Here is a 20,930-nt window from a genome sequence, read left to right on the forward strand (position 1 = left end):
CCTCATACCTTTCTTGTATATTGGAGTAACACTGGCTAGCTTCCAGTCAGCAGGGACCTCCCCAGACTCCCAAGACTTTTGTTACATGTTCGAGAGGGGTCCTGCTGTAACATCTGGTAGTTCCTTCATTATTCTGGGTTGAACCCCATCAGGCCCCATGGACTTGTGAACATTCAGTTGATACAGCTGGTCTCTTAGAATTTTGACAAATGGAAAGTCTGTCTTCCCGCAGTCGTGGTCCTTCCAGAGGACTCAAAGGAGAAACTCTGCTGTACTAAGTGATATTTGAAAGGTGCTTGTAATAAAGGTTTTTCATATTTAATTCTGGACTTGCTGGAGACCAGTATAAACCTTGTTGGAATTCATTTCTCAAAATGACAATATTCTCATTTGTATTAGTAGTAACAAAGGGACAACATATTAGAACTATTGGGCTCAAAGAAATAGCTTCTTTGCATCAACAACTGAAAAGACGATGAAGCTATTATTGGCCCTGTGTCTTCCTGTGATTCTAGTTTATGTGTGGCTGTGGTGGATCATTTAAATACTCTCTCATCCTTCACACGAAGGCTGAATTAAAATTTGTCCAAGGAATATAGTCTTAACTTTAAAAACTGATATTTGAAGCAGTTATATAGGCCAGATTGGTAGCTGCTAAGGTGTTAGATCTTGGATTTGAGAAATTTGTGAGTAGTGTGTGCAGGAGCTGATAACGTATTTACTGTTATAACAGTGTAAGCAGTATAGTTCTCTGAATTGACTAGATAAGAAAGGGAATAGATGTCTTTATTAGTTCATAAATACTACTTTTCATAAAACACATTTGAAATCTTAACTTGTTTCATATTTAATCAAAGGCAGCACAAGAGCTAAGTGTCCTTTAAACCTGTAAATAATGGATTAGAAGCATTCTTGTTCCTTTCAGTGTTGTCACTGCATAAAATTTCCTGCTGCCCTGCTCACTCAAAATTCTTTGTGTGCACTACCCAGTAATAATATCATGACTTAATGAGAGAAGCATTAGATTACACAAATACCAGTATGGGAAATTTCTCTGAATATTGCAATACCTTTACAATTTGTGCCTTCTGCTAGTGGTTGTATTAGCGCCTAAAGTTATAAACCTGCATGCAATGCAAACTTCATCTGTTACTTATTTAAGTAACTGTATTAATCCATCTATTTAGGAGTCTGAAGTAAATGTAGAATTTGGTGATACTAGTCCTCTTTGTGTTTGTGTGTGTGTGTGTGTGCTCTGTAGGTCACCTGAACCACTGTGTCTATTCAGTTTGAAATGAACAACCTAATACTGGCTTGTCTTCCATGTGTAAAAAATACTGGCTTTCTTGATTCAGTGCTGGAGAGAGTCATAGTTATGCTTTTATTCTAAAGTTGGCTGACTGAAATGGGGGGATGTTGGTAGAGAGATAGGGGCATTGAGAAACGTCTGGACAGAGAAGTGTGCAAATGTGGTAGTCTAATTAACCTTGTGTTGAGATTTTGGTTTCTGTTAAGAAAATAAAGAATCTTTAAGCGTCTGAGTTTCATCTTAGTGATACTCATATCATGTCACTGCTGTAATGAGACAGGACACAGATGGGAGGTTCTTGGGTAGTTAGGAGTGATTTGTTAACTTCAAATTGCCTTCAAGTAACATGAGTATTACTGTGTGGCGAGCTTTCACAGATAAAGGCAATTTTAGCAGTTCAGATCCAGAGCAGACCACAGTGCCTGTGGGTTTAGGTTAAGATGCAATCTTCTAGGCAGCCATATGGAAGTGAACTCTTGCAATTATAGCTGGTTTGGAATTCAAGTGCAGTGCACTATGTTACAGGGTATTCGAGGCTGGTGCAGAACAGCAAAGGAAGGTGAAATGCTGTGGATGGATAAGCTGGCTATTGAGAACTGTTTGGGGGTGGAGTGTTTTCTTCACATTTGCTAGTACTTCTAATTAACTTTACTTTTGTCTTCAGTGGCTGCTCCAGTTACCTCTTCTTCAACTAGACACTGGTTTCAAAAGTATTCAGCATTTCAGAGACATTAGGCCTGTAATTCACACAGGTCTGCTAGCCCCAGTTTAAGGTATCCCTAAAGATAATTCAGACGTGTACTGGTGGACAGCAGGAAGATAAGGACAATACTGAGTAGGGCTTTGGCTTCTTCTGAAGTGAAAATGTACTAGTTAGACTTAAATTTATGTTAAGAAAAACATTTATTCATCTTACAGTGTTGTGTTACATAAACCCCATTCTAAAATGCATGGGGAATGAAGGTAATAGTTCTATCATAGGATGAAGGTACCTATATCATAGTGTAAAAACTCCAAATGCTTTCTTTCTGCGAATTTTATGCCCATGCTTTCTTGAGTTGCATCACATCTTAAAGCATATGCATTTTTAGCAAAAGAGACTTCACTGAATATGATAGAGCTGTGTGGTGCTGATTCTCTTTTGTTCAACCAATGTTAGTCTTAAGTGCTATCCTAAACATGCTGTTCTAGCTTACTTAATGTACACAAGAAGCCTCCAGTAAGCTACTGCTGTTTATAAAAAGATTTTGGTAGACTTATTTTCAAGTCAGTGAGGTCCCACTCTCAAAGGAGGTATGCCAACATTAGAAAGGCAGTAAGGGGCTCTGGGTTTGTTAACATGGGCTGTACGCCAGTATTGCAGTTGACTAATGATGGGGAGATGGAGGAGGTGGTGGTAATTGGGGAGGAAAGGTGCCTCACTAATCAGAGAAGCCTTTGTCATTTCTAGGAGGGAAGTCTGCCAACTAGTTGAAATTTGCAGCAGGCTCATGTCTTTAGGAACCGAGCACTTGGGGAAGCTTTTCTGTTAATGGTGGTGTTAACGTCCTTGGTAGTTCTATCCTCAGTTGTAGGCTTAACTCTGGGGTGTTAAAATATGTGTAAAATTTTCTCTGCTACTAAAATGCAACAATGGTAAGTATAGTTGCGTCATTGGTACTAGAAAAGCAAAGTAGTAGCTTAAGGCAGGAAATATAGAATGTTTTAGAAATTGAATACATTTTTCCATATTAATGAAGTATCTTTCCTTTCATAGACAACTTGCCAATTCTAGCATTTTTTCTGTTTAACCTCTTCATTAATGATCTGAATAATGGGGCAGAGTGTACCCTCAGCAAGTTTGGTCATGACACAAAACTGGGAGGAGTGGCTCATACACCAGAGGGTTGCACTGTCATCCAGAGGGACCTCAACAGGCTGGAGAAATGGGATGACAGAAATCTCATGAAGTTCGGTAAAGGGAAGTGCAAAGTTCTGTACCCAGGAAGGAACAACCCCTTGTACCAATATATGCTGGGGTCACCCAGCTGGAAAGCAGGTTGGCAGAAAAGGACCTGGGGGTCCTGGTGGACACCAAGTTGAACATGAGCCAGCAGTGTGCCCTTGCAGCAAAGAAGGTGACTGGCATCCTGGGCTGCATTAGGCAAAGTATTGCCAGCCGGTCGAGGGAGGTGATCCTTCCTGTCTAACTCAGCGCTGGTGAGGCCACACCTGGACACACTGTGTGCAGTTCTGGCCTCCCAGTACAAGAGAGACATGGATATACTGGAGGGAGTCCAACAAAGGGCACACAAAGATGATGAAGGGACTGCAGCATCTCTCCTATAAGGAAAGGCTGAGCGAGCTGGGACTGTCTAGCCTAGAGGAGAGAAGGCTGAGGGGAGATCATCTTAATGTATATAAATACCTGAAGGAAGGGTGCCAAGAGGACAGAGGTCAGTGATGCCCAGTGACAGGACCAGAGGCAAGGGGCACAAACTGAAACACAAGAGGTTCCCTCTGCACACCAGGAAACACTTTTTTTTACTGTGAGGGTGACTAAGCACTGGCACAGGTTGCCCAGGGAAGTTGTAGGGTCTCCATCCTTGGAGATAGGCAAAAGCTGTCTGGACACTGTCCTGGGTGACTGGCTGTAGGTGGCCCTGCTTGAGTGGTGTTGGACCCCCAGATGACATCCAGAGGTCCCTTCCAACCTCAGCCATTCTTTGATTCTGTGACTTTGGCAGGGAAAATGTTAGTAGTTGGTACTTCTTCAGGCAGATGTAACATCTCAAGCTCAGTTCTTTTTTTCTTGCATGTTATTACTGTGAACGTGGCTGTTGACTAGACTTGAATAAAATCAGTGTTTTGATAATTAAGAGAGCAGTATAGGCAATGAGCTGTCTGTTGCATGCAACTGAGTAAAGGGAGGTAGATACAGAGCATATATTGCATCGCTGTTACACTTGCAGTTATGTTGTGATGTACAGTGAGGAAAACATTGCAGAATTTGATTGGATTTAAATCAGGTCGTGAGACTAAATCCAAAGAGTAATAAAGAAGTAAGGGTGTATTGAAAGCCTGAGGATATTCATCTTCGAGGTGAGTTATTGATAGTATATGGTTTAGCTGTCTAGTAGCAATCGGGGTTTTTTGTTTGTAATGGAATGACGCAAGGATGTTTTAGAAACAAGGAAGAGGAATGGAAACTCAAAATTGCTACGAAGAACTGTCTTTTTTAGGCCTTATGTACTTAAACCATAGAATACTAGGAGCTGCTGAAATTTAACAGAATTCAAGAGGGGATTGCACATTTGCATGCCTTCAGGCCTCTCTTTGGATTCTTACTGAATTGTGTTACAAACTATGTTCTGTTCATAAAATTGTAATAATACGAAATAATAATTTTAATTAAAGTTCTAAAAAGATATATTCAGTCTTCATCAAAATTTTATGCTTGTAGTGAGCGGACAGGCTCTAGAAAAACAGAAGTAAAGTCACTTCTAAAGTCCAACTTACTGTAGTGTGGTATTTCATTTCACCATTTTATGCTGTTTATTGTCAAGTGTGTTTAGGAGGAAAAAAGCTCACTGGATTTTTTTTTTTTTAAATTATTATTGTTTTGTTTTCACTTTGCTTTGCCCAGGTTCCATTAACACACTTGAAACTCATCTGACCAGTTATTCAGTAGTGCCTCTTCCTAGGTTAGGATCTGAAGAAGCAGCAGATTGTAGTGCTTCTTTAAGTTTTTGTGGAGTTAGGTCATACTTGTTTCAATCTTCATGTCCCTGAAAGAAAAACTGCAAAACTGTATTTTTTTGTATTCTGCTTCTAATAGAATAATCTATGAAAGTTTGAGAAATCTGGCAGTTAGGTCTCAACAAATATGGTTTCTGTAATGCTAAAATGTTCAAATGTTCTTAAAAGTTAGAATTCAAGAAAAAAGTCTTAATTAGTGGGGGGGTTTTAGTTCAAGATATTTGTATTCTGAAAATCATTTTAAGAGTAGCTTAAATGTGCTAAGCTAGCCTGAAAATCACTTCTTTAAATGAAAAAAACGTGCAAGAAATATGTTTTTCAAGTTGTAATTTCTGAGGAAGCTTGTGGTTTGGATAGAGACAAAATTGGTTTTAGTCCAGATCTTAACTCCATATCAAAATAGCACTCTTCAAATAACTAAAACTAAAAAAATTTAAGGTGTTCTTTGCCTCTAGGAAGAGAGTTTTCAGTGTTCAGCACCCTAAACAGAGCTGGAATAACAGCAGTGTCAATGTGTGTGTGTGTGTTGGTTGGTAGTATGGAGATGCACTGGAGATCAGCATTTTTGTTTGTCTTGGGCTTACATGCATATGAGTTACAACTCATCTTTGTTTTTAAATTAAATCAGTCAGTGTGATGAAAAGCAAGGCTTATAGGCAACCTTTGTGTGCTTCTTCTATATATACCTTTTACATGCTATATATCTTATATGGAAATAGACTGCATTTTCCTGAAAATGTATTCCTCTGACAATAATTGCTACAGATACCTTTTTAAGTTTCTTAACACGTTACTTACTCCACAAATATCTTAATGTGGAAAATAACATATAACAATCTTAAGTCATCTGAAATTATTACCTGGCAAAATAGATAGCATTATATCAAAGCATTGTATTTTCCTGGTATTGTTAACATGCAAAAAATAAATAAAGCTTTCTACTTTTGATTTACATTTTTATAAAAAAAGCCTCAACACTTTTTTACTAGAAAAGGCCAAGAGCTGGCAATGACAAAGGACATGAGTCAAGTGTTCTACAGAAGAGAATTCAGTATTTGTTTCTTAACTGCTCTTAATTCTCTGTAATTCTCGGGCTGATATATCAGAGGAAATCCAGATCTTCTGTCAGTGTTGCTATATAAAAGTAACTAGCAAGTGAGGATTCTGCTATATTGGATCTAATAGGTACAACGCAAGTTCTCATCTAAGCATTTTTTGTGAAAGAATGTTGCTCGTTTACAAATCTACATTATATAGCTATTTAAGTTAGACGAACCTGTATGGTTTTAGAACTGGAGAACAATGTTTTGCTAAGTGGACACCAATACTTCATTAATTGCTCTTGATCAGCAATTTCTGCCTCCTAGCCAGTTTCTAACTAAATAATTTTAAGTGTGCTGCCAGGTTTATTTCACTTTGGAAGTCTGTATTTCTTTTTCTATATCAAAAGCGCTGCTACAGTTTCCTTGTTGAAAACCTCTGTGCATTTCAGTAAAGGTTTTTAACTGCTGCTTGAATAATCTGGTTTTTGACAAGGGGAATAAAAATTACCAACAGAATTATGAAATTAATCCAGTTATTATAATAACTAATATGGAGTAGTGATGGCTAACACCTTCTGTTTTGAGAGCTTGTTCTCAGGGTGTAGACTTTTTGTTGCTGGTGTTTTAGTACAACTTGGCCAAATATAAGTGTTCAGGCTGGAATTTTCCTGGCTAAGTATCTACGTAAAATTACACTTTTTTTTAAAGCTATACTGTAGCTTAATTGATTTTGTGGTGTAGAATTGGGCAGGGAGATCTTCATAATTCTTTGATGCCTCAAAGTGTTGGAATGGAGACTTGCAAATGAGAAAAAGGGTTTTACATGTTGTACTGTTTCAGAATCACAGCTCTGAGTGTACACAGCAATATCGAATGTTCATACCATGAAACAGCTGCAGTGTTAGTTTTATGTCCAGCTTGCAAAGTATCAGGACAAAACAGGCACCAGCCTTGGGAAAATGTACTTTCACTTACTGAAAGGAGTTCCATACACCAGACAGCAATGTGGACAAGGCCAGTTTTTGCTGTGGCTTTTGCTGTGGGATGAATTCTGCAAGACTGTGAGCCAGTGTGGCCCCTCACACCTGTCGTGGTTTAACCCCAGCTAGCAACTAAGCACCATGCAGCCCCTCACTCACTCCCTGCCACCCAGTGGGATGGGGGAGAGAACCGGAAGGAAAAAGGTAGAACTCGTGGGTTGAGATAAGAACAGTTTAATAGAACAGAAAGGAGGAAACTAATAATGATAATAATAACAATAATAATATGACAATAATAATAAAAGGATCGGAATATACAAAACAAGTGATGCACAATGCAATTGCTCACCACTCACCAACCGATGCCCAGCTGGTTCCTGAGCAGCGATCCCCCCAGGCCAACTCCCCCCAGTTTATATACTGGGGATGACGTCACATGGTATGGTATACCACGCTGGCCACTTCGGGTGAGCTGCCCTGGCTGTGTCCCCTCCCATCTTCTTGTGCCCCTCCAGCCTTCTTGCTGGCTGGGCATGAGAAGCTGAAAAATCCTTGATTTAGTATAAAAACTACTTAGCAACAGCTGAGAACATCAGTGTGTTATCAACATTCTTCTCATACTGAATCCAAGACATAACGCTATACCAGCTACTAGAAAAAAATTAACTCTATCCCAGCTGAAACCAGGACAACCCCCCCAGAAAATCAGATTGACATGGAATGGGAGATCAGTGTGGAGAAAGGCACACAGTCACAGCTCACTGCAGCCAGCCTTATCTAGGAGGTTTAATATCATAGTGGTGTTTCATAATACATGGCACTTGTTCTGATATTAATGCATCAGAAAGATTAGTATTTCCCATCATTAGTGTCAGTAGAAATTACAATAGGTGTTATTCAAAGATTTGAGTCAAAGGTGTTTTACAAAAAATACTTTTCTCATGCACTGTAATACAATAATTTTGAATAAAGAATTAATTCTCTTGGTCTTGAGGTTACTTAGGATGTGGAGGATGAGGGCAAGCTAGGTATACACTGGGGTGTAAAACTTTTGAATAGAAGCAAGCTTGTTTGGGAGGAAGAAGCAAAGAGCATGGGGAAATAGTGATATGCATGTAGCAGTGTAAAGCAGGTAGGGAGAGACAAAACATATGGGTAAGGTGCTGGAAACGACCTTCTGCAGTTGACTGAAACATGCAGCTACAGAACCTGGAGCAGAACAGTTGAGTGCAACATGTAGACTGTAAACTGGCTCTGGCTGGGATAGTGAAAACGCAGTGAAATGGAAATCTGACCTGGAAGATGAACATCAAAGAATGTATATTATTCCTAGAAAATAGAAATTAAAGTCAGCTTGGTGGGGAAGCACTGTTATTATGATGATCAGCTAAAGAAATAGGTATGGTATGAATAAAATATATTCTTTTTGAATGAAGATTTCTGGTGGAAGAGGTAATATAATAGCAATACAACAGAGTACAATTTGAAGCTGCCAAGTCCTTCACCCATAACTTCTTAAATCAAAGAGTGATGTTTATTTTGATAGTAAATTAAAACACTGTGAGAATTGTAGTATGAAGTTATGTTGAATTGAATGGTCACAAACTGGGTTTGCCTTATGTAAACGTTGGTCTAGAGCTCATTTGCTTTTGAAACTGAAGCTTTTATAAACTAAGGAAAAAATTCTTGATGGTGAGGATGCTCAAACACTGGAACAGGTTGTCTAGAGCAGTCTTGCAACCTCCATTCTCGGAGATGATCAGAACCTGGCTGGACAAAGCCCTGAGAAGCCTAATGTAACTTAGAAATTAGCTGTGCTGACCTCCAAATCCTTGTTTCAACCTAAATTATTTTGTGATTTTTAAGCTCCACCTAGTTAATAAAGCCAATTGGACTGATTATCTTTTCATATGAAGAGAGCTGGATTTCCTTGAACTCAAAAGATGCTAATGAGGATATTAGAATTTATTTGGGGTAAGGGAAGAATTGATCTACAATGAAAAATGGCAAAGTTAACCAGGTCAATGAGTTAAGTGTCTCTGTCTGGTGTGCTGCAGTACTTGTTTGCATGTCCTTAGTCCATAGAACATAAAGAGTAATTTGGTTCAACTTTTTCCCACTGTGTTGGGGGATTAAGCTAAACTGAATTACTTTCTTTGTTGTGGTGAAGAGCACACATGTGGTTTGTTGCCATAGCTCAGCTGACATACTGTATTCCATTGTTGCTCTACTAACTTGTTCACATGCATAAATCTTTTCAAGTCGTATTTATTGGGACTAGGTTGAAATACTTGATGTGGTACAGTATGGAAAATTACTACTTAAGGTAGACATTAGTAAAAGAATGGTAGAGAAGGAGCTGGTAGAGGTGGTTAGTAGAACTAGAAGAGTGATTATCAAATAGGACTAATTGCAGTGGAGTTCCTTAGGGATTGGTTCTGAGCCTTACTTAGTATTTATATTAGTGTGGCATGTCATGATATTTGATGAAAGGAAAATATTGTCAATACACAGGTAACTTTACAAGAAGCTGCTCTGAGGAAGCTAGACTATTTGGAAAGAAAGCACTGTCTGGAGCAGAGCAGGTAGCACAGCTGAAACTTCATCTGAAATGATGCATACAGTTCTTGCCATCTGTAGTCAAGAAAGAAGGAGAGATAATACTAGGATAGGTGCACAGATGAACTGCAAGAAAAATGAGTGGAATAGGGAGTCTGGCAAAGTAATCTAGGAGGAGGTAAGTTCGTCTCAGAAAATGTGATCAGGCACTAGCCAACAAACAAGGATAAAGACTCTTGTAAGTTAAATGAAGAAGTTGGCACAAAAATCTTCTTATGTAAACTAATTTCATGAAAATGTCTGGTCTTCTTAATGTTAAAAGGTTTTCAATAAGACCACAGGGACAAAAAGGAATGTCATAAATTTAGAAAAGATGTCACTGTGAATTTCTGTAACATAATGTAACATAACTTCTAAAAAGGAAGAAGCAGTCAATTCTAGAGTATTTTTCTTGCATTCTTGCAAACTCGATCACTAGCTCTGCATGATGTTGCAGAAGCAAGGGGAACAAGTTTGCTAAAGTAAACATGGTCATAGAACTGTATTAGCCTTAGAAATCAAATGATTGAGGCTGTTAATTCTATACCATGATAAGGAATTTCGATACAAAAATAGCACAAAACAAATGAAACTGCCTGTACCAGAATCTTGTTAATAGTCCTGCTGATAATGATCCTAATGTCTTCATAGTGTTAAATACTGAAAACTGTCAGGTAGCTTTAATCATATATATTCTGAGAACAAAAGCATTTTCTTTGATAAACTGACTGGTACTGTTACGTGACCACTGTATCATATTTTGTAATAGTAACTTAAGCACGGTTTCATGACACTTGGAAGAGCCAAGTTAGCGCTTTCTGGACAGGTCCCTATTCTTTCTCCTCCTTCCATTTTTTTTTTCCATGTTTCCCTATGTATAACCTTACATGGGTTCTGGCACTCAGCAGACTTGTTTTGTAAGCTCCAATGTTTCTAACATTTCAACCATGTTAGAAAACGAGCCCAGCAAAAGAAATTCTCCTTGGTTTCTGCTAGATTAATGAATTAAATCAGTGCACTGAATAGCTTGACAAGTTACAGAACTAGCACAGGGGAGGAGTAGGATGGCATAACCAGGTTTGGTATATGGGAGGAGGGAAGAAGGAGAGTGGGGATAGGATGCAGCAAGACTTTCCTTGTTGGCAGTAGTGGACTGTTGATGTGTTCAACTGCAGTCTGAGTTAAACAGTCTGCTGTCTGTTTTCTCAATTTAATGTGGTTTTAATAGACACATATGATAATGATTATTACCTCAGAATTTGTGAGTATTTTACGCTTCTGTACTGTTAGTTATGTAGCTAATGCAGCCTAATATTGTAGACTGTCATTCGTTTTTACCATCATAAAATAGTCTTCCTGAATTTTCTGGTGGAGTCTGATTTCTCACCTTAAACTGACAAAACAGAGAATCTTCCTATATATGTCAAGTAGGAGGAATTGTTTCAAGCAGTGGTGGGAAGTACGCCAAAGTGTTTTAGGTCTTTTCCTTCTACTGTTAACGCTAAGAAATTGAAAATAAAATGAAACACAGTTGTGAGTACAACTCACAACTGAATTAAATTTGGATGGAATGCAAGTGGTCTTTTAAGCAGTCAGCAGCCTATGATGGGAAGAAGGTGGAGTCCAGGCATGGAAGTCCAATAGTAATAAAATTTTCTCTGTTTCTGCAGTAAGAATGTTTTGGAGTGTTTTTAATATATTGAAGTTAACGGCTTCTGCTGTAATTAAAATGACAAAATAATGTTTTCCCCATAAATAAATAAATAAATACAAATTACTAAACACCAGGGAGTTATGGAAATGTCTTTTGCAAAAATAATAGTATGTGTAGTTAAAAGGTGCTTTGTTTCTGGTAGGTATGTTGGAGAGAATATTGCAGACTTCAGGAAAAAATACTGTAACTTGTTCCTTTTGGTTTTGAGCATAACCATACTGCAATTCCAGTGTGCCACTGAGTATGGTTGCTTCAAGTGAGATTTCATTTTTATATTTTCTTCTGAAAAATAGGGAATACTACCTCCTTGATAGGCATGGAGTTGGTTTTGAATGATCTTTTAATAGTGCTATGGAGATGTGAAACCCTATAGAGATTCTTAAATGTTATTGAACAACGGTGCAGGAAGTGTACTAAAAAATTCAGAATAATCACTCAATGCCCACTTCATATCATTGTTCCAGACAGTGATATTTTGCCTGGTTCACTTTATTTGTTGAAAAATCAAAATAACTATCCTAAGCTTCTAATCGTGATGCACAATTATACATCGATATAGGACAGTAATACTAGTTTTCTTTCAAATAATTAAACCTTTGAAGCCTTCATTTTTTATTTCCGCTGTTATTATTTACTCATTCTTAGTAAATAGCGACATACTAATGTCCTACCTGCAAATTTTAGAGAGGCAGATTAGTCTCGGCATGCCTGGAAGATTGCCAGAGCTCTGGTAGCAGTTTTCTTGCTGGGTCTGACTGTTCTTTTGATGCTTCATGTTGTGAGGCAGTGGACTTCTGTATGAATGAGTGGGGCCAGCTTTTATAATTCCAAATTTTGTGGGAGAAGTCCCTTATCAGATGTGTGTATTTAAAGTGTCTCTGCCTTAAATGTAAGAGTTCCGAGTTAATTTTCAAGGAAGTCTTTAAAATGTCATTGCTTTAATATGGTTTATTGAAAAACTTCATACAAGTGCGGGTTAGTAATGAGGTCTCACAGAAAAGTAGTATTTTTCTTAATTTGACAAGTATGTCAATTTTACGGAAGAACTCTAAAGCATTTAAAAACTTGTTGGTCATGAAAAGATAACAGTTTAAAACTTCTGTATTATTTTGAATGAAAGACTTGTGTTCTTCTGCTTGAAAAAAAAACCCAACACAAATGCCCCACTTGCTGAGAAGGTCATCACCTGCATGATATGTGTGCATCCACACAAACTTCAAAATGATACAGCCTTTTTAATGGGGGTGGAAGAGAGGTAATAAAAACCATTAAAGCGTATGCATGTATAGATAGCTGCTCCAGGTTGGTTTGTAGAACAGACAAGTGTTAATCAAATCTGGGATTTTGAAATGTGTAGGCATTAGCTTAGTATGTTGGATTAACCTAATTATTTACTTACTGTCTTTTTTAAATATAGCCAGCAGCCAGCTTCGGGTGTAGCCTATTCCCATCCAACTACAGTTGCTAGCTACACTGTCCACCAAGCACCAGTTGCTGCGCACACAGTTACTGCAGCCTATGCTCCAGCAGCAGCTACAGTTGCAGTAGCCAGGCCTGCTCCAGTAGCTGTTGCAGCTGCTGCAACAGCTGCTGCATATGGAGGCTATCCTACAGCGCACACAGCTACAGATTATGGTTATACGCAGAGGCAACAAGAAGCTCCACCACCACCACCTCCTGTCACTACGCAGAATTACCAGGTGGGTTCCAAAAAAATTACTTCTGTTGTATGATTTTTAAATGATGCGTTAAAAGGAGGAGGCCTGTTTGGATAAGTGTTGTGGTTTAACCCCAGCCAGCATGTAAGCAGCATGCAGTGGCGCTGGCGCTATCACTCCCCCTGCCCCAGTGGGATGAGGGAGACAATCGGAAAAAAACCCCAAAACTACTGTTAATAGGACAGAAGAAGAAGGGGGGGGGGAATAATAATGAGAGAATATACAAAACAAGTGATGCATAATGCAGTTGCTCACCACCCACTGATGGGTGCCTAACCAATCCCCTCCCAGCTTCTTGTGTACTCCCAGCCTGTGCTGGCAGGGCAGTATGAGAGGCTGAAAAGTCCTTGACTTGGTGTAAATGGAGCTTAGCAACAACTAAAACTTCAGTGTGTTACCAACATTATTCTCATCCTAAATCCAAAACACAGCACTATACCAGCTACTAGTAAGAAAATTAACTTTATTCCAGCCAAAACCAGGGCAATAACAGAATGTGATGATATTTATATATTTTTTTTCTGTGAAGCACAGTTTGAGTACAACTCAGATTACTTAGTAGTGAAAACCAATAGAATGTGAAGTGACTGCAGTCTCATATGGCCCATATGGAGGAATATCAGCAGTACTGTTGTACTGCAGGAGCTAAGATACAGACATTAACACAGTAAGCAATGAACTGATGTTTATCTCCAAGTGATTTTGTGAAACTACTGCTGAAAAGAGTAGTAATGTCTTGCCTCAGCTAGCTTAAATGTTCGAGTGGTGTGCAGTAAACTTGGTCTTGGAACCGATGTAGTTGAAAATCCTGTTCTAGTAAAAATTTTCAGTGGAGGAAGAAATAGTTCCCTTGCCAGATTCCTGGGTGCCACAGGAGTTCTAGTACCAAATATATAAGGTGTGGTGGGTTGACCCTGGCTGGAAGCCAAGTGCCCACCAAAGCCACTCAATCACTCCCCCCTCAGCTGGACAGGGGAGAGAAAATGTAATGAAAGGTCTGTGGGTCAAGATAAGGACGGGGAGATCACTCAACCCATTACCATCATGGGCAAAACAGACTTGACTTGGGGAAAATTAATTTATTGCCAATAAAACCAGAGTAGGGTAATAAATAAAACCAAATCTTAAAACACCTTCCCCCCACCCCTCCCTTCTTCCTGGGCACAGCTTCACTCCCGGATTCTCTACCTACCCCCCACCAGCAGCGCAGGGGGATGGGGAATGGGGTTTACAGTCAGTTCATCACACGTTATTTCTGCCGCTTCATCCTCCTCAGGGGCAGGACTCATCACACTCTTCCCCTGCTCCAGCGTGGGGTTCCTCCCACGGGAGACAGTCCTCCACAAACTTCTCCAGTGTGGGTCCTTCCCACGGGCTGCAGTTCTTCACGAACTGCTCCAGCATGGGTCCCTTCCACGGCGTGCAGTCCTTCAGGCACAGACTGCTCCAGCGTGGGTCCCCCACGGGGTCACAAGTCCTGCCAGAAAACCTGCTCTGTGGGCTCCTCTTTCCACAGATCTGCAGGTCCTGCCAGGAGCCTGCTCCAGTGCAGGCTTCCCACAGGGTCACAGCCTCCTTAGGGTACATCCTCCTCCTCCAGCGTGGGGTCCTCCACGGGCTGCAGGTGGATATCTGCTCCACTGTGGACTTCCCTGGGCTGCAGGGGGACAGCCTGCCTCACCATGGTCTTCCCCACGGGCTGCAGGGGAATCTCTGCTCCGGCGCCTGGAGCACCTCCTCCCCCTCCTTCTTCACTGACCTTGGTGTCTGCAGGGTTGTTTCTCTCACATGTTCTCACTCCTCTCTCCAGCTGCCGTTTCTGTCTGTCCCAGCAACTTTTTTTCCTTCTTAGATATGATATCACAGAGGTGCTACCACTATTGCTGATGGGCTCGGCCTTGGCCAGCGGCAGGTCTGTCTTGGAGCCAGCTGTCATTGGCTTTATCAGACATAGGGGAAGCTTCTAGCAGCTTCTCCACAGAAGCCACCCCTGTAACCCCCCAGCTACCAAAACCTTGTGACACAAACCCAATACATAAGGATAGAGGATTGCCCTAGGAGAGGAACTACCCTTTGGGTAGTTTTGCAGTACCCTTTGTGAGATCACTGCCTAACCTCATGTGGTTACAGGCTTCTACAAAAGGGAACTGTTTGTCTGTTTTCATCTTGGATGTTGAAACAGTATGTCTTTTGTAATAATTTTTTAACTTTTTAGTCCTAAACTTATCAAGGCAGTATCTAGATTCTAATAAGTATTTTGTTTTGTTTAAAAGGACTATACTATTGCTGCATGTTCTCAATTCTTTTGTATAGCTCTTATAATTTGTTACATATGGTAATGAATCATAATGTAGGAGGCTTTCCAATAGCACATGTACTCATAATTGCGAGGTCAGTTATTAGATTCATTTGGCCAGAAAAAGAGAGTCCTCTAAACTAAATAAAAATAATTCCAGTTTACACAGGTTGGATATAAAGGAGATTTTATTTTTATATTTCTTGGAAATAAAAAGAATTTTTATACTTTGGTACCTTTCAGATATAGTAGTTCATGCTTTGCTACCCCTCAGTTGATCAACTTTTTACGCTTTACCATAAATATGGTGAGGATAAGAAAATATATGTACATACATGTAGTGGGTTCCAGGGCCTCCCCTTCTAAGCTTACTAGCCATCTCCTGAATTCTAGAGATGTCAGATTGGCTACTTGTCTTGCCATTATAGGCTGGATATGGCTCCCTAATGGACTAGTTGATACACCAAAAAGTAAAGACGACTTTAAAAATATCACTTTCGTACTCTAAAAAATATAACCAAGACAAGTATTGTTAATGATGGGATTTTTAAAGCCAATATACGGTCATGTTCATAAACTTGTGAATTTATTGTGGTTTGTAGAAGTTCACATTTTGTGGAGATCTGTGGTGGTTTTTCACTTTGTATTTTACAGAAATGTGATCTGATACAGTCATTATGAAAAACTAGTGACATTATTTACTTTTCAGTAGCAAAAATAATTTGATAGGGAAAGTGATTTACTAACATGAGGTTAATTCCTGTGTTACGTCTGAAAAAGACCATCGGGGTTGTTTTCAGGCCTGAAGTGTCTGTAAACATAAATTTAATTTCCTTAATGCGTTTATTTGTATATACTGTGTCTGTGAATGTTTTTTTAAATCTGCTTCAGTAGACCAGAAGAAAATACAATGCTTCTTTGACTCTACTAATGACTTATATTACTCCAGATATATACTTAAAGGAGAAATTTGCTGTTTTTTCTTTTTTGAATTTTTAGGATTCCTATTCTTATGTTCGATCTACTGCCCCAGCTGTAGCTTATGACAGCAAACAATACTATCAACAGCCAACAGCGACTGCAGCGGCTGTGGCTGCTGCTGCCCAGCCTCAACCTTCAGTAGCTGAGTCGTACTATCAGACAGGTGGGTGGCATGATTCAAACTCCTGTCAATACACACAGTCTGTGTGGTACTTTAGTACCTTAAAAATACCTTTTTTAATATTTCACATTATCCAGATTTTTTTTGTTTTATAGTTTTGTCCTGTGATCTCTGTCAATGTGCTAGAAAAATTTGCTGCACCTAGAACTTGATTATGTGACGTTGCCATAAGTAGCTATCTCTGAGGTTTGGATTATTATTAAATACACTCAAAACACACTTCTAGACAAACTTTTTGTTGGTTTGTCTAGAAACCTTGCTGAAGTAGGTTCAAATAGTCAATGGTGGGTTCAGATGGTAACTTGGTTAGAAAGACTCTTTCTTAATTCTTTAGTTGCTTAATACATGTAATTGTTTAATTATTGGTATCATGATTGCTACAAAGCATAAATCCTATTTACTTTTTTTTAATTAGAAATAATAGGAAAGTTTGGGTGTACTTCGGTTTAGTGTACTCTTATTAAAACCATTGAATGAGAAGGTTGTTTAAAAACATGGCAGCACAGTTAAAAATAAATGAGTAAATTTGAGGCTTCCTAGTGTGAGCTGTGACATGATTAAACAGTTGTGTGATACATAGTACACAATGCATAAACACGACTCTAAAAAAAAAACAAACACCACAACACAAAAACCCCAAACCAATCAAAAAAAACCAAAACAAAAACCACTTGTTAGGTGTTTATTCCCCAGCATATCATTAAGTATCCCTTAACATGTTTTGCATTTCATTCAACTAAAATATATCAGTGTACACTTTTATTTTCTATCCTAATCAGCTCCGAAAGCAGGATATAGCCAAGGGGCAACTCAGTATACCCAAGCCCAGCAAACACGACAAGTGACAGCTATAAAACCTGCAACACCAAGTCCAGCAACAACTACGTTTTCTATATATCCGGTGTCCTCTACTGTGCAGCCAGTAGCAGCTGCAGCTACTGTTGTTCCATCGTATACTCAAAGTGCAACGTACAGTACAACAGCAGTTACTTACTCTGGTAAGAATTTTGCATATTATGTTGCTGGGATCTTTGCAGTTGCTACAGGAGAGGCTTTAAATACAATTCTAGCAGTTCATGTTGAATTACATCATAGTCTACTGAGAAGTATCAACCAGTTAAATCGTTATAATGGCAAAATATTTTGCTATATCTTGAAAAGATGTTTGATGTTTGTATGTGCCTATTTTGTTACATGTGAGATTATTCAAAGCATTGGCATTGCTACATGCACAGAGTTTTGTGACTTACTGTAAGGTTTGGAGAGAAAAGATGGGCAGTAGAAAAAATAAGGAAACACATCCATACAAATATTACCCAGGGAAATTGGAAGGGAGCATGCTGCCATCAAACAGCAGTTACAGAGACAGGGAGGAGCAGTCCAACGTAAATCTTGCAAGTTTGGGCTGTCTTGACCCAAAAGGGGAGGAGAACAGGTGCTGAAAAAAAAGACTTTCCTTCAAACATTAGAAATCTATAAAGTAGTTAAAGATAAAAAGATGTTAACTTATGGCCAGATGGTAATCAACTGGCATATTATAGCTACCTTGGAACTTTTTGTTTTGTTTTGTTTTCTGTTTAAAAAGGGATTTTAAGACTTGCTTGAGACAGAGCCTGATCAGAGGATTAAAATAGTTGAACCAGTAGATGTAGAAAGTTTATGGGAAAACTGGCTTAAAGGTATGAAAGCCCAGTTTCCTTGATTTATTCAACGTTGATACTAGAAATCAAGGACTGCATAGCCAGGTCTTAGCAGGCAAGCAGCTTGTCTGCACTAAACCAGCTTAAATCAGTGAAATAGAATGTAATAGCACTAGCAATTCTGTCTTCTATCTTCATTTTTTTTCCCCTTTCTCTGCATGATGTCTGTCCTCCTTGCCATTTGGAAACTTGGAACAGCAAATCTGGTCCTAGAAGACTGCTTACTTCATGTGGCCTTTGATAAATCTATTATTAAAATTCTTGTTACATCATACTTGGTCATACCAGATGTACTGGAAAATTTCACATATTCTTTAGGGATGCTTCGATTTATCTAACATAACTGTGTGTCTGCAAAGATGTGTCTAACGTCAAATATATTCCTCATACAATTGGTAGCTATGTATTTGTGTACTGTGAAACATCAAGAAAAATTCAGACTGCCTAAGAAGATCTCAATAAATTGTTTATATCCTGCCCTGCCCCCCCAACTCTGTTATGCAACATGTTTTTAATTAGTGTATTATGTAATTGATACATGATGTACAGTGATGTAACATTTATTTTATTTTGATCTTTGAGGTACCTCTTATTCCGGCTATGAAGCCGCAGTGTATTCAGCTGCATCGTCCTATTACCAGCAGCAGCAGCAGCAACAGAAACAGGCAGCGGCAGCAGCTGCTGCTGCTGCTGCAACAGCTGCTTGGACAGGGACCACTTTTACTAAAAAGGCACCATTCCAAAATAAGCAACTGAAACCAAAACAACCTCCCAAACCGCCCCAGATCCACTACTGTGATGTTTGTAAGATCAGCTGTGCTGGACCACAGGTATCTGTATTATGTGATATTCTGCTATACATTTTAGTCTTAACTTCTTCAGCTAAAAAACTTTCCCCTTTAAGAATATTTGTTCATTTTTAAAGACCTGATTCTGTACTTCTACTAAAGGAATAATTAAATGAAAATGTGCACTATCATAGAAAGAGTTGCTATGAGAAAAAAAGAGACATCCCCTGAGCTTGTGCAGAGAAGCTTCAGCTGTGCTTTGGACTTCAGAAATATTCTAAACCTTGAGTTTGATTTGCTTTTTTAGCATAGCAAACTTCTTAGAAAATACTTTTTTCAAAACTGTGGAATTACATACATTTTGTGAATGGTAGGCCTGAATGTTTATTCTTCATTGTATTCCAGCATCCCAGTTGTTTCACAGTGGGTACAAGTGCATGGAAGGTAGATACAGATTCATGCAGACTGTTTCACGTGTGTGTCTGGCTAAACAGTTCTTACTGTTTAGGTAAACTTGTCATTATTTCCCACCCTGTCTGCTCTCTAGATTGCCAGTGTTGGTATAGGAACAAACGCCAACTTCGGCATTTCATTTTCAGCACATCTTTATTTATGCACTACCTTCTTTTGAATTGTTTTTTTAGTTCTTTAGGTACATGTGATCACTGTGGTCTTGTAGTTTGAGGAAAAATCAAAGTCAAGAATAATTGAATGCAGTGCAGGAAACTGCAGTTTTCTGATCCTACCAAGTTTTCAGTGGTAATGTCTGTTGATCAGTACTTGATTGAGGAAGTGAGAAGCTAGAGGAGAAAAGCCCATATTGCATTACCTAAAAGTGGAATCCTGGTGATGAAGAATAGAATTTCTTGGTCTTAGAATTGGCCTGCTAATGCCTTAGAGCATGTCACATGGAAGAAATGTTCAATGTAGGAAGTGTTTCTTACACAAAGCATGTGTTTTATGCTATGTTCTATATTACATGTATTCACATGAACGATGAACAAGCAGTACAAAGACAACTTACTCTGTGTGTATTGTTTATTTAAACAGACTTATAAAGAACACTTAGAAGGCCAGAAGCACAAGAAGAAAGAAGCAGCACTAAAAGCTTCCCAGAACACCAATAACAGCAGCACTTCTGCTCGTGGAACTCAGAATCAGTTGCGCTGTGAGCTTTGTGATGTGTCTTGTACAGGGGCAGATGCTTATGCTGCCCACATCCGTGGAGCCAAGCATCAGAAAGTAAGAGTTTTCTCTTGTTCTTATTATACAAGTCAGTCATATATTTCTTCCCATTGTTTTTTTTCTCATCTTAGAGAGGAGAAAATACACAGAAACAATATAATCTGGATTATTTTGTTTAAAGATGTTTCGTTTTGCTTTTTGTTTCAAACTTACCTTTAAGCTCACTATTAGAAAGGCCTTGTTGGGAGAAAGGGAGAAAAATATTGCCATGGCATCAATGAGAAGAGGATATATTGGGCAAAGTATGTAAATTGTAGGAAGAAGGTGTGGAGTAAGATGGGGAAAAGAGTCAATGAGGACATGTGGTAGCATGCTCATGCCCCCTAACTTTTTTCAAGACTTTTCTTGACATTCATCTTATTCTTCTGATGCTGTGAAGCTTTCAGTGCACTTTGAAACACTGTAAGCGGAGACAGTGCAAGGGACAGGACTGTTATGTATACGTCCTTGGTATTTCTTGCAAAGAAATTTGGCATATGGGAGCAAGGAACAATGTCCTGTAGTAGACTTTATAATGAGTATGTTTGGAAGACTTCTGGTAAGGATGTTTTCCCTGCTGTTTGCTTGCAGTTCGGTGGGCATTCTGGAATAAAGACTGGGCTGCAGTGTGAACCCCTGTGACCTGTCTTTTAAATTTGG

The 20,930-nt window shown here is 39.0% G+C and overlaps 1 protein-coding gene and 1 non-coding gene across 4 annotated transcripts in view; both read left to right on the top strand.

The window, feature by feature from the left end:
* The window catches only part of ZFR (zinc finger RNA binding protein), a 51,056-nt gene that overhangs the window by 5,139 nt on the left and 24,987 nt on the right, over positions 1 to 20,930 (top strand). For all 3 annotated transcript variants that reach the window (XR_008233453.1, XM_052776662.1, XM_052776664.1), the window contains exons 3-7: positions 12,800 to 13,082; positions 16,396 to 16,540; positions 17,338 to 17,556; positions 18,841 to 19,088; positions 20,097 to 20,288. Coding sequence is in view for 2 of the 3 variants with exons in the window: in XM_052776662.1 (XP_052632622.1) it covers positions 12,800 to 13,082; positions 16,396 to 16,540; positions 17,338 to 17,556; positions 18,841 to 19,088; positions 20,097 to 20,288 (1,087 nt within the window). In the remaining variant the exon portion in view is untranslated. The remainder of the gene's footprint in view (positions 1 to 12,799; positions 13,083 to 16,395; positions 16,541 to 17,337; positions 17,557 to 18,840; positions 19,089 to 20,096; positions 20,289 to 20,930) is intronic.
* Positions 10,089 to 10,225, top strand: LOC128137934 (small nucleolar RNA SNORA66). Its single transcript, XR_008233920.1, has one exon. It is a non-coding gene; the product is annotated as a small nucleolar RNA SNORA66 (small nucleolar RNA).

Source organism: Harpia harpyja, chromosome Z (assembly GCF_026419915.1).
Source record: "Harpia harpyja isolate bHarHar1 chromosome Z, bHarHar1 primary haplotype, whole genome shotgun sequence".
NCBI classification, from domain to species: Eukaryota; Metazoa; Chordata; class Aves; order Accipitriformes; family Accipitridae; genus Harpia; species Harpia harpyja.